The 14,656-nt window shown below is 36.9% G+C and overlaps 1 protein-coding gene across 3 annotated transcripts in view; it reads left to right on the top strand.

Annotated features, from left to right (window-relative positions):
* NAV3 (neuron navigator 3) overlaps window positions 1–14,656 on the top strand; it is a gene marked incomplete at both ends in the record, with an annotated part of 293,999 nt that overhangs the window by 126,540 nt on the left and 152,803 nt on the right. For all 3 annotated transcript variants that reach the window (XM_080934946.1, XM_080934947.1, XM_080934948.1), the window contains 2 exons: window positions 2,025–2,164; window positions 11,460–12,486. In XM_080934946.1, the coding sequence (XP_080791072.1) occupies window positions 2,025–2,164; window positions 11,460–12,486 (1,167 nt within the window). The remainder of the gene's footprint in view (window positions 1–2,024; window positions 2,165–11,459; window positions 12,487–14,656) is intronic.

The raw sequence follows: 14,656 nt of genomic DNA on the forward strand, positions 1-14,656 counted from the left end.
TCTTTCACTCTCTCCCCCATCTCTTTCTCTCTCTCTTTCTCCCCCTCCCTCTCTTTCATCTCATTTCCCTTTTTATTGCTTTGATGAATGATTTGGAGGCTCTGGCTGCCTGTCAAATTTGGGTAATGAGAAGAGCAAATGTATCTTTTAATTTGTTTTAATTTGTTCTTCTGAGGACTGAAGCTCACTTAGCTCCATGGGTCACCGGACAGATTAAAATCCATTTTAATTGCTTCCTAGAAGTGGGTCAAGTTTCATTGCAAATGGGGCAAGTTTAAGGACAAACTGTTTACACATGAGTTTGGAGTGAATTTCAAAGTCTACGGTTATGTCTACAGAAATCGCTCTCACATTTATTGGGATTGGGACATTTGGCCCAGTTACTGACTTGACTTCTTTCTATGGGAACTAGTCACTGGCACTGTAAATTCCTAGCGTCTTTGGTTATGATGTTGCAGTTACAACCCCTTGTTGAGCTATTTGAGGGGGAAAAAAAAAAGGAAAAGCTGGATCCATTTGGCAAAGATTCTAATCTTTTGTATGACACAACCTCTAATTAGCAAAATAGCTGGAGACTGTTTATTAGCCACATGTGTTTAAACTCTAAAGTATAGTTAAAAATCGAAACCGTTTGTAACATCACTCCATTTCTTATTTGTATTTTCCGAAGCTCATTGTATTGTGTGACTCTCCTGTTATAAAAGATAACTTTTCTTCTAAGCGTTGGCTTTCTTAAGTCAGGTAGTACAGTGGAGGTGTGTTGAAACCTGTAGTGTTAAACAGATTGGTGATTTGGACATAAAATATATACAAAAAATATCTTAAATTTTTCATTAAAAATGTGTGGCAAAAATCAGCACCAATCCTTTCAAATTCAAACAAGAATTTTCAGAGCAGTGCACACTCTTATCCACATGGTGGCAGCACATATCCACATTGCTGGCAGGATTCCTATCACACATATCAGTATTGTGGGCACTAGCTAGTGGTTTTTACTTCACGTAGATTGAGCTTGTGATGTGTGTGTGTGTGTGTGTGTGTGTGTGTGTGTGTGTGTGTGTGTGTGTGTGTGTGTGTGTCTGTATTATATATACATATATATGACACAATAGTACTAAAAATAGGTACAGTTTTTTTAAATAATTGGCAAGTGAAATTTTAAAGGAAAAAAGAATAAAATGTAAGCGGACGTAGTATTGAGCTAGTGTCAGGTTCCAGGCATTAAGCTGCCCTGTTCGCAAGGGAAATGGGGTACATGTCCACATGACTTGTTCTGCAAGCACACCATGTGTGAAAACTGCCTTCACTTCAGATATATTTCAACTGCTGTCCTACTAACCGTGATTTCCATCCTCAGAGGCTAGCATCCTGTTCCTGTCCTACAGGACGAGACAGCCACAGGTGAAAAGTCTCAGACCCCCTTTTAACAAGGGAATGGAAGATTTCTGAGAGGCAGCCCAGCTATGGATAATATAATCATAACCTTGCTTGTGGCTTTAAGTTTTAATGTAACTTAGTAGCTCAGCTAGTCAATAAGTAATTGTTGTTTGCCTTTTGTTCAATAATGTGTTCTTGCCATTAATTTTTAAGCCCTTGGAAAACCCACGTTAGCTGAAAATATGTTTCTTACACTGAATGGAAATTTTAAGCAACTGTGCATATCTAAGTCATATGATAGAAGAATCTATAAAGTTAAATCTTGTTGTTTTTCCTTGTCATATAATTTTATGATGTTTTCAGTATAAGTGCACATTCATTTAAGTAAAGGTATTTTCATAGTTAAAGGCCACTTTATTTTATTTTTTCCTATTTTGAGGACATTCTTATTGAGTAGGAAAAGTAGATTTTCCTGACAGTCTGACTCTGTGTCCGGCTGTTTGTTACTCAAACGGCCATTTTCTGTTAAGTAAGTCATAGTTGACGCTGTATTGTGCGCTTCCTAGCACGTCCTCTTGCTCACATGTCCGATCGCCTTCACTCCTGAAGTGTACACTAATGATGTAATGTTTCTCGTGCTATTTCAGGCTTCCAGGGCCCTCTAGGGTGCCGGCTGCCAGCAGCAGCAACAAGGCTCAGGGAGCCTCCAATCTAAATAGGAGAAGTCAGAGCTTTAACAGTATTGACAAAAGCAAGCCTCCAAATTATGCAAACGGAAATGAAAAAGGTAAGCGCGTGTCTGTCACCGTCATTCTGCGCAGAGTCTAAGGCATGCCTTGTGAACTGGCACACTGGGTTTAATGACTGAATAGTGGAGCAGCTTAGGGATGGGAATATCATCAGAAATTTCCTAATTCCCCACCATTATGATTCCCAGTTTTCTTTGGACCTTTCTATTCTGTAGAACATTTCAAGGGAGTGAAATCTATACTGTAAAACAGACAGTTAATTATAGAGCTAAGCCTAAAATCTGTTCTACAAAGAAGTAGTTACCCCAGGTGCATATAAGTAGCATTTTCTTATGCCTTTCCTGTTCTATGAGAATTCATCCTACAGTGAAAATGACTTGAACTGACTCGAGTCCTTGAGTGAGATAATATACCTGACAAAACTTGGGGAGCAGTGAGGGTGGATCCACTGAAAGTTGAGATGCAGTGGGCAGGCTGTCATCCGTCTACCAGGAGGGCAAGCCAGGGGGGCTGCTGCCATGTCTGAGGCCAGTTTTGTCTACACAGTAAGCCCCCATAGTCAAGATGGCAGAGTGTGGCCTTGTTTCAAAACAATGAAAACTACAAAGAGTAGATACATGTCTGTGTGTGATCATCTGTTGTTGGAAGCAGCAGTAGCTGGAAATGTTATGACCTCAGCTTTCCCCAAGCGCAAAATTATCCTTATCCATGTTTTCTTGAAAAATAATTAATAGGAATATAGGAATATAAAATCTCAAAGTGAATGGGTGAAAAGGACACGAATATGGGCATGTGGATGGTAGGTTAGAAATGATCTACATGCCCCACAGTTCTCCATGATGTGCAAAAACACACATTTTAAAAGATACTGGCTTGGAATTGTTCATGTTGGGACCAATAGAGTAGATGTGCCCCTTATTCCTGTATCCTGGAGAAACCAGGAAGCTGTGCTGTATAAATACTGTGGCTGTTAGAGCAGTGTTTCTAACTCAGTGAGGCTTCCCAGTTCGATTCTTGGTCCCCACCATATGTGGGAGAGTATATGAAGTTAAGATGTGATTCCTGTAGTCAGTAGAACTATTGGAAAGTTTAGTTTGAACAGTTAAACCAAGCATGTGCTATTTCACACAAGTTAGATAATTACTGCTGGGTCCAAATGTACACAGGGATTCTTCTCTCACTAAGACACACATGGAGATGTACAGTCTTGAAGGAGATGCTTTTTGTGACAATCTTTCCTTTTGGCTGAAGCAAATTTTAGAAGATTATAAACCCTAGAGAGCAAAGTAAAAAAAATCCCTGAAATGCCCAACATTTTAAAGTCCAGTGGTGAGAAGGGGCAAGGAAATGTAGTGTATATTTTAAAGTCTAAGCTTTAAAATTAGGAATAAAATCTTTTGTAGACAAGTAATTTAGCATTCAATCACTCATAATGACCTAGCAAGTTCAAAAGTTTAATCACAAAGTTATTGCTGGCATAGCAGTGAGCTCAATTAGCTTTTAGAATATTCTAAAATCCGCTTGCTTTTTACATTCCTGATTTGCTGTCTTAACCCATATGTGATTCCAATGACCAATTTGAAACAAGGAAAAAACTCTCTGTAGGGATCAATCCAAAAGAGATTTGATTATTCTTTATAATACAGCTACTATTTTTATATACAGCCACTTTTCAAAACCCACATTTAATTTCTCTTCTCTTTTAGACTCAGTAAAACTGAACATTGTTTTTTTTTTTCATTTTCATTTGAATTAAAGCATATTCCTAAAAGTTTTACTATTTTGGTAAGAAAGAAAATGGAAATAGAAACTTCAGATGGAAATAAGTATTTTTCTTCATTTTTCAAGCTAATTATACATACATATATGTATGTATATATATATATGAATAAATGCACATATATGTGTGCATATATATACATATATGTGTATATACATGTGATATCATATAAATACTCTAACAATTTCAACACACATACAAAACTAGTACAAGAAAAGAGATTTATAAGTAGTCTAGAAATTTTGGTAAAGATATGTTGTGAAGTGTCTGTATTTATTTAATTTCAAAGTGGTTTTTTTTCTAGTATCTTGAAGTTAAACTCCAAAACAGACAAAACCATTTATTTTTGAGGATGTAAACTCTCCATGTACAATCCTAGCATTACTATGTAGCAATATTTCTCACCACCACAAGATGGAGATAGATACAATGCAGTGTGTGTCTTTGCTTGCTTGAGAAAGCAAACAGTGTGAGGATGTAGTGCATTCACTTTTTATTTTAAATAAAAGTAACCGATGATTCCAAAAGATTTCAAAGTATAAGTGAAGCTTGTATACCCTTCAGGTTAGAAGGTTATGGGAGAAGGATATGCAGCCATTGCCCGAATAATGAAATATGGAAAATGCAATTTACATTTGTCACACATAAAATAGGGGCATTAAATGTCTCCATATTGCCAATAAGTTTAAATAGGTTCACATGATACAATATAGGCTTCTGGAATCTGTTTGACTTGTACAATGTCCTTGCTATTTGAGTTATTTATGTCATTGAATCCAATGTCATTTTATAATTATCTTGTGCAATTTTATATTTCTAATGAATTATCTTAAAGTACAAGAATAAAAAAATTGCAAGTATTACATTGGAATATAACACACCCTATCTCCAAGTAAGTGATACAAACTTTAAATTAGGATATTTGGATTTGTTGCTTTGCTATTAGGACTTTGTAGTGTTTATATGTCTTAGTTGACTTTCTACTGTTGTGGATATATATCATAACCAAGGCAAAGTGTAGAAGAAAGAGTTTACTGAGAACGTAGTTTCACAAGGATAGAGTCCAAAGCCATCATGACAAGAAGCATGGCAGGAACTGAGAGGCAGGTATGGTATAGAAGCAATAGCTTAGAGCTCACAATTTGTGGTAACAGCCAGTATGCAGAGCTAGGGCAGGAAGAGCTAACTGGGAAAGACATGGGCTTTTGAAACCTCAAAACCCACATCTAGTAACATGCCACTTCCAACAAAGCCACACCTTCTGATCCTTCCCAAACAGTTCCTCCAGTTGAGTGCCAAGCATTCAAAGATATTTGCCTTAGGGACCACTCTCATTCAAACCTCCATATTAAAAGACTTACAAATATTTTAAATTATTCAAGTTTTTATTTTTATTGAAAATATATTCTTCTCTCAAACTATGCTTCCAACCCACTGTTTCCCTCCCTCCACTCCTTCCCATTTTCCCCATATTCCCTGTCCCCAGATCTACTCTCTGTCCATTTCCTTTTCAAAAAAGAGCAAACCTCCAACAAACAACAGACAAGAAGAACCTTTAAAAATATTTTTAAAAAGGATAGGTGTTGTGTATGCATCCAAGAAAGATAACAACTATAACATTGTTCTATAAATTGTATGGTTTTAAAATGAAAGTATTTAAATGTTATAAATAAGATGGTTATTTCTTTTTTAGCTATTAGAAATTGAAACATTTCTAATACATTTAATGCATGTAATACTTTAAAATATTTAATTTCCTATTTAAAGAAATTGAGTCTACTAACTTAAAGCAGGTAACTTGAAAAGTAGGACTCATTATACTGTTCCATGCATGTTTAAGGAAACCTATTGTCAGTGCCTTGGATATAACTTAATAATAGAGCCTGGTGTGACTCAAACTTATGGTTGCCTTTCAATACTTAAGAATTAAGTCTCAAAATTAAAAAAAATTGTTTGAGGAATTAACCAAATAATTTGTGACATCCCTATAATTTGTAATGTGCAGCAAAGATTTATTTTTTCAAAGCATGGTAGCACTAGGTGATGGGACCAGAGGTGGAAGTTTACAGACAGAATTCCAAATGGTGTGACACCTAAAGGAATCAGTAACACAAGCCTCACTTCAATATCTAAAAGAGTTTTAATGCTAAATTATCTCTGCCAGATGTGTGTTCATCTCAACACATGAATTTAAAATATACGCTCACCTTGTCATAAGGTATTGCTTGTAGAGATAGCTGAGCTAGGCATGATCCAGTAGAGTCAGGAGCCATCACTTCTGCATTCAAGTGGGCATTTCTTTGAATAAATTGAGACAATGAAGAAAGTGTCTTTCGCTAAGCTTTTCAGAATCCTTCACTCTCTTCTCCTGATCACCTGCCATTCAAAAGCTAACAATGAACAACAAAGGGTAATATCAGCACTTATCTGAGCCGGGGCACTCTGAAAGAGCGCTGAAGACAAATGCATCCTTTGAAGAAAACCACACACCTCATTGCTGGAAATTAGGTCTTGTGGAAACCATTTTGTGACTCATTTGGGTATATACTTTATGTGTTTAGAGAAACATTAACAAGTTAGTTTTTGTTTCACAAAACTTGGACGACACATTTGAAAGAGGATAGAAAATGGATGCATCTAGAGAATATCATCCTGAGTGAGGTAACCGAGTCACAAAAGAACAGACATAATATGCAGTCACTGATATTTGGATACTAACCTTAGAAAGCTCTGAACACCCCAGAAACAACTCACAGACTATATGAAGTTCAAGAAAAACAAAGGCCAAAAAAAATTTAAAAATCATTATGCTTAATCTTTACACACCAAGAAAATTTTGACTATTTCCATGTTACATCTTCTTTTAAATGTACTTTATGCTCATTGTAACTAGTAAGGTTTTAATGCATACTATCAAAGCTTTAAAAGAATCAAGTACTGACAAAAATGTATTCATATACTTTTATGCAAAAATGCTTTTAAAATCTGTACATTTATCTCTGTTTTTTAGAATAGTTCTTAATTAAAAAAAAGAAAGAGGATACTAAATATCTCAGTTGTTGATATCAAGTCAATTTCCCTTGTTTTGTGTGTGAGCTACATATCTGAGTTCTGAGCTATAATCCTAAGTCACCTGGCACAGTTCCTCAGAGAAGAGTTTTTCCATGTTGCTAAGAGATTTGTCGCAGTACCAGAGGGAATGCCAGAGCTTTCTCACTATTTCCCTCAGAGGGTTCATACACCAAGGAGGACAGCATCAAGCATCTTCTAGTGTGGAACCCTCTGACTTCTATTTATACTCAACCTGGAATTATTACGGTTGATGCCAAAGGTCTAGTGACACATTGACTCAATGTTGTAAGCCATTACAATTGCAATGAATTTTGCATTGGTTTTTCCTTGAAATTCAGATACCTATTGTCAGCTAGGCATAAGACATTCCTCTTAAATACCTTTTTACTTGGTTCTTTTTCCCTCCTAATTCTTGTAAAATGAATAATAAGGAAGTAAACTGTTTTTTTCTCTTTCCTAGATAATGCATATGGTTTAATATTTATTTATTTTTGTTTTATGAGTATGAATATTTGCCTACATGAGGATATACATATCACATACATGCCTTGTGCCTATGAAAAGAAGAGGAAGCCATTGGAACCATTGGACCTGGAATAACAGATAGCTTTGAGCAGCCATGTGTGTTCTAGGAACCTAACCTGGGTCGTGTACAAGAATAGAAAGTGCTCTTAACTACCAAGCAATCCCTTTAGCTTCAATGCGTATGTTTTAATTATTATTTTAAATTACTAATAATTTCATCGTGGTTACCATGGCTCTTTTTTCTTTTTACTCCTTATTAGAAAATATATCATTACCATAATTTCTGAAATCTGAGTTTTCAACTGTTATGTTAGCCCAACTATGAGCCCATGTGAAATAAGATCATTGTGCAATACTAGTCAAATGCATTGCAGCATCTATGCACATTCACACATACTGGGGGCTTTCATTCATTGCTGCAAATAATAAAAGCTGGTTGGCAAGCAGAAGCATCCCTAATATGGTATCCCTTCAGAAAGTAGCTCTCTGGCTTTTCAAGTGGTACCATCATGCATACACAGGGAGGACATGTCTCTGTAGCATCCAGAGTTTCTGTTAAGTCATTATAAAACAGTGGCTGGAACATTTCACAAGTCTTTGTTAGGCAGTGTGCTGAAACCCACGATAGAGCCAGGAGACAAATTTATACCTGGGTCTTCCTTTATGACCTTTCTCTCTTTTTCAAAGATATGTTACTGTGAAACAAATTGATTTTCTATGTAATGATTATGACCAATCTCATGACCACAAACCTGTAATTCTATTGTTTTTTTCCCTTCTACAAGAGTCACAAAATGCTTAGAATAATAACTTGAGAAATACTATTTAGTGATGGTGATGGTTGATATCTAGATACAAGAAGAGGAAGATTAAAGGAAAATTTGTCATTTGGAGACCAGAAATAAGAAGGATCAATCACTGTAAACAGAAAAAGGCCAGAAACATGCAAGGCACAATCAGACTGTTTGAAAGACTTTATGTGACCTTGTTTTCCTATAATAAGATATATTTATAGTTAGAATCTAGCTTACCAACCTTCAGAATCACACCACTGGGTGCAGGATGCTTACTATTGAATACATAATTGGCTGAACCAAAGGTTCCCACTTGACTGGCAGACTCTGTAGAAATGACAGACACGACTACTTCATCTGCTGTTGTGATGCATTCCTCCACCATGAGGAGCCCCAGGAGATTTCTTCACCCTGGCATCCACCTGACACTCGGTTACCTGTGGTTTGTCCTTTTAAAGAATCCCAGGGCTCCTTATTTCTGCTGTATAAAGACAGACTGGGGACAGGTGAGAGCTGAGCATTGCCAAGTATCTTAGATGTATGTACTCAACTGAAGCCAACTGTACAGCTGTTGCCATGACTATTACTGTGCTGTGTGCAGATGTCATAACCTAGAGTCTCATGTGTCTCATTCTGAGATGTAGTGGTGTTGAATTTCCTCTTTTGTACTTGGATGTACGGTACAAGGTCTACTTAGTTATTTCCCTCAGCTTTTGGGGGGTGGGGTTCCTATGAAAGAACAGCATTGCTTTTCTTACCTATCAGCCATTTCAAAAGCATCCCTACTTATTCTTTCCCATGTTTATCCTTACCACCATTTCCACATCTTCAAAGCCAGGACTCTTTGATTTGTAAGCAAAGTTGCAAATATACAATAGACTCAAAGTCATTTCTGAACTAAAATTAAGAGAAAAGGGGCTAGAAACCATTATGTGTGATTTATTTGTTATTGATTCTTTGCCACATACATCTTAATACCCAAATGAGTTTAGGGCTGAATAAGGTTCTAAAGTTTAATGAGACCAAAAATATTAACACTGTATAGTTATGAAATATTACTTAATTTGGCCAACATAAATGTCGTCATAATAAGAATCAGAGAAAAGAATTAATTCAACCCTTTCTGCTCCAAACATGTTCTGTGACCTATAGCAATTAGAATATCTGGAAGCTTATTCAATCCTATGAACGACCTGTTGAATCACAGTATGCATGCACCAAGATCCCCAGATAGCAATGGATCTCATCAAACTATGAAGTCCACTGTGCTATAAACATCAATCATTTAAATACAGGAACAGAGTCACACAGTGCAGGTGCCCTTGTTTGTGGTGAACTATTGACTGAGTTAATTAGAGTCGCTGAGTGTGCTGAATTAGAAATATAAGCCCTTCCCACCTCATAGTGTTGTTTTGTAATAATAAAGCTAACAACTCTTCACTAGACTTAAATGTAGTTATTTAGAAATATTACCATTATTTTCCTTATATAATGGTAAATTGCACAAATAGCTTTCGATGGTAGTGTGTTAGAGTCTGTTGATGCCAGGGTGATATCATCATGGTCTTCTAAACTTTATTTCCATAATAACATGCTTGTATTTTGGGTGACTGCATGACCCCCCCCCAAATTTGTGTTCTAATATGTGTATATATGTTTTTATAAATGGAAGGAAATGGAAAAAATATATACGTCAATTGTTTCATGTTTTACCTTGAGCACTTATACCATCCCCTTATGTTATCTGTCCTGAATTTATTGTGCAACCCCGTATAAACTCAGACAACTCTCTTTATCTCTACCATTGCTTCCACATACCCTGCTCTTCTGATGTTTGACATATGTTACCATACAGGGACATTTGCCTTATGTCCCCTTTCTTTGCTCTAACATAATTACACTGTCTAAGAGTGCCTTGAATCCAGAAGCCACTCAAAAAACACCAACAGATGATATGATTAGACCAGGTTCTGTAGAAAGAAGGATTGAAATCAAATTAATTAATATCCACAGGAAAAGCAGAATAGTATGACAGTAATTCCACAAAATCAGTAAACATGTAAATTTATGCTGAGAGACAGATAATAGAAGGTCTTTGGGGAATCTGGAAAGTGAAGATTGTAATAGATACCCTTGTCTCAGGATTATCATGAATGCAAACAGAAATAGAGTTTGAATCTGGGGACGTGTCTTAGTCTATAAAGTCACTCACAATACAGTTCCAAAGACCTGAACTAGATACTGGAACTCACACAGAAAGCCAAACACGGTTGCACACATCCGCAATTCTAGTATTTCTACATCCAAAAGAAAGGTATAAGGGAGTGAGAGATGGGTAAACCACCTAACAACTCAGCCTGGCTAGCTGAGAGAAAACCATTAAGAATCAGAAACACTAAGATCATGTCTCAGAGAAAATTAGGTGAGAGAGCAACTCCAAAAGTCATCTTTATGTGTGCACACCACAGAATATAACTTTAGTGGTTAGTTTATGTTAATAAATACTGTTAATTAAAATGCAATGTCATCAATCATACTTAATCAGATAACATTAGCTAGCTAATTAGTACGTTATGACTTAAAAAATTCTATTTCATGAGCAGTGCAGAGCATTCACTTATTAGACAGAACTGGATAATAAAGAATTTCTTAGAAGGGAATATTGTTTTATCTTCAAATGTATAAATACTTAGAGCTAATAAATTTCATTTGGTAAAAGTAGCTTGAGTATGTGTTTAGTTTTCTTCCTGAAATTTATGGCTGCAAAATAGTAACCAAAATATAAAGAGGGAAAATATTAACTCAGAAGTAATTAATGTTATATAATGTGTCATTTTTCGGTTCAGAAGGAATATATATGTGATTAAGAAATGTGGGGGACTGGAAAGATGGCTCAGTAGCCAAGAGTACCCAACACTTTTGTAGAAGACGTGAATCCCAGTACGCATGTTGGCTTGTTCACAACCACTAGCCACTTCAGCACCAGGGAATCTGATTCCCTGTTCTGGCCTAAGCTGGAACTTGTGCGCACACTCACACACCCACGCACACACAGACACACAGATACCCGAGTTTTTGAAGGAGAGAAAAAAAAATGTGCAATGGTGATTAATAATTGACTCTAACAAATACATCTGTAACGTTTTTCTCATTCATGTACAGATTCCCCCAAAGGACCTCAACCATCTTCAGGTATAAATGGAAACACACAGCCTCCCAGCACTTCTGGGCAACCCCCAGCCTCTGCCATCCCTTCCCCGAGCTCCAGCAAGCCCTGGCGCAGCAAGTCCATGAATGTCAAGCACAGTGCCACCTCCACCATGCTGACAGTCAAGCAGCCAAGCCCAGTCACCTCTCCTACGCCATCTTCGGACAGACTGAAGCCCCCTGTCACAGAAGGGGTCAAAAGTGCTCCGTCGGGGCAGAAATCTATGCTTGAAAAATTTAAGCTGGTTAATGCCCGGACAGCGCTGCGCCCTCCTCAGGTCGCCAGTTCAGGACCTAATGATGGTGGAAAAGAAGACGATGTCTTTTCTGAATCAGGAGAAATGGAAGGTTTTAGCAGTGGTCTGAATAGCGGTGGCTCAACAAACAGCAGTCCCAAAGTGTCACCTAAATTAACCCCTCCAAAAGCGGGAAGCAAAAATTTCAGCAATAAAAAGTCTTTGCTGCAGCCAAAAGAAAAGGAGGAAAAGAACAGGGACAAGAACAAAGCCTGCGCTGAAAAGTCGGGAAAAGAAGAGAAGGACCAGATGACAGAGGCAGCTCCGAAAAAGACCTCTAAAATCGCAAGCTTGATCCCAAAGGGCAGCAAGACCGCAGCAGCCAAGAAAGAAACCTTAATTCCATCATCCAGTGGAATTCCAAAGCCAGGCTCAAAGGTGTCCACTCCAAAGCAAACTATTTCGCCTGGCAGTGCATCAAGCAAAGAATCTGAGAAATTGAGGACTAGCAAGGGAAGTTCTTCTCAGGCCTTCCCTAAGGCTATCACTACGGAGAAAGCAAGCGCGCCCAGCCTTTCTGCTCCTCTGGAAGGGAGGGAAGCCTGCCAGGCATCTCCCTCTAGCTCCAGTGGTATGCAGGCAGCACACAGCAGTGGACAGAGCTCTGGCAATGGAGCCGTCCAGCTCCCTCAGCAACAGCAGCATAGTCACCCTAACACTGCCACGGTGGCCCCATTCATTTACAGGTGAGGTGGCCTCTGTGGGCCGGTGTTCACAGATCTTTGTATTTAGACGTCTAACATTAAGTTAAATGGACATTTGGGAATGTGACTCTGTAGCTACTGACTAGAATTTGGGGGCAAAAGCTTAGTCTGCAGAAATCTTCTCACGAGTCAGGCCTTATTCTCTCAGAAGCTGAGGCCTCCAAAAAATTAACTTCCATCCTATTAAGGGCAGGATGGAATTGAGGTGGCATGCATTTCTCATGTTTGGTTCATCATCGCATTAACCTGTTATGACTGGCAAGTAGGGACCACTAATTGCACAAGCTGTCTCCTAAAATAATTCTCAGACTTGAGGCAGTGACAATAAATTTTTTGTTGTCATGCTTAGGATAAAGAATGGTCACAGTAGTTGGTCCCAAGAGCATACACATATATATTGCATTCCCAGCCGTACTGTTAACCAGCTTGGGGCTTGAAACAAGTCACTTAAAGTTTCCTAGTTTTACTTCCTTGTGCTGTTAGTAGACTTTGGATAATAACAAAGGCAATGGATATATTTGTTCTGCATTCTAGTATAGTGTAAGTCACTAAATGTTTTTTATAAGCTATAACATTCACAACGTAAATGTTCTATTCCCGCTACTAAATATAAGTTTGTAGATAAAAAACAATTATACAAGTGGTATATTCATGTTTTGCAGTTTTGTATTGGGATGTGCATTCTAAACTGTATAAGTCAAACACAATTATATATTATATCTAAGAATATGTACATATTACTGCACAGTTACCAAAGAAGCTGATTTTTCTTGCGCTATGACTTGGCTCATCAATGAGTCATGAGTATAAGTCAAATTTAGCTCACTGTCAGCCACTAGTCTAAGCCTAATGTAGTTCACTGTCTGATTAGTAAAGACCTAAGCAAGGGAAGAATAATGTCTGCTTTGGTCCCATCATTTAGGGAGGTTGTCAGATTTAAAGGATATACAATATTTAAGAACAGGGTCAAGACTGCAGTGAAATATTGTGTAATGTTCCAGTTATATGGGTTTGAAAAATATAGCCAAGAACTGTAATTGTTTATTTTTCCCTTAAAAAAAAAAAAAAACGAAGTTTTTTGAGTTCCTATGCACTCATTAAGGAAATATCTAACTGATAAATTTGTTAAATTTGATTATTGGGGAACATGTGACAGCCCTGGTATTTACTGATATTCTGACTCTGTTAGCATTGCATTTAAGCCTTTATACCTGGATCAAGAGTCTCGGTTGTTTGTCATTTCTGAAGTCTGCAACTGGCTAATCAGAAATGAAGATGCCACAGTCAAAAACTCACATCTCAATGACGTAAGAAAAGCATGGCACTTTAAATATATCATGCTCATGTGCATTTCAAATATTTTTTTCAAAAATATCAGTTATTTTTAAAATTTTGGTTTTTACATCAGTTATTTTTAACCAAATATTATTTGTTGATGAAAATGAATATTTATACTTACAGAATTCATCCAGCTTATTTCTGCAAGTGGCAACAGACTTATTGGTTTAGTGTGATAAAAATTAAGCAAGTTATAATTTAGTGGATTCCATTTGAAAATATGTATTTTTTCTTCCATTCTTCTTTTTTTTTTTTTTTTTTTTTTTTTTTTTTTTTTTAATCAAGACAACAGGGTTTCTCTGTGAATCTCTGACTGTCCTGGAACTTACTCTGCAACCAGGCTAGGATTGATAGTATATGTGGGTGTGGTGTGGTGTGTGTTGTGTGTGTGTGTGTGTGTGTGTGTGCACGAGAGAGAGAGAAAGAGAGAGAGAGAGAGAGAGAAAGACCACACCCAATTACCCAGTATCATTCAGTATTCTTAAAGTTCATTAACATTCAAGATAACTCTGTATTTCAATTTTTTTTTTATTTAAGGGATTCATTCTAAACTGTATACATCAAACACAAAATTATAGATTATATCTGGAAATGTATACATATTACTATACAGTTACCAAAGTAGCCTATTTTCACTCTATATTGTTACTGAATTTTCCTGTATAAGACACAGAACTCTTTGATGGTAATTTCTCAATTTTTAGAATTGATATATAAAGTTAAATACAATTGCCACATACATAATCATTTTGCATATGAAATGATTAAGTATAGCTAATTAACCTGCTTTTATGCGCATAGTTACCCTTTGTGC

The sequence above is a fragment of the Micromys minutus genome, assembly GCF_963924665.1.
Source record: "Micromys minutus genome assembly, chromosome: 22".
In the NCBI taxonomy this organism is placed as follows: Eukaryota; Metazoa; Chordata; class Mammalia; order Rodentia; family Muridae; genus Micromys; species Micromys minutus.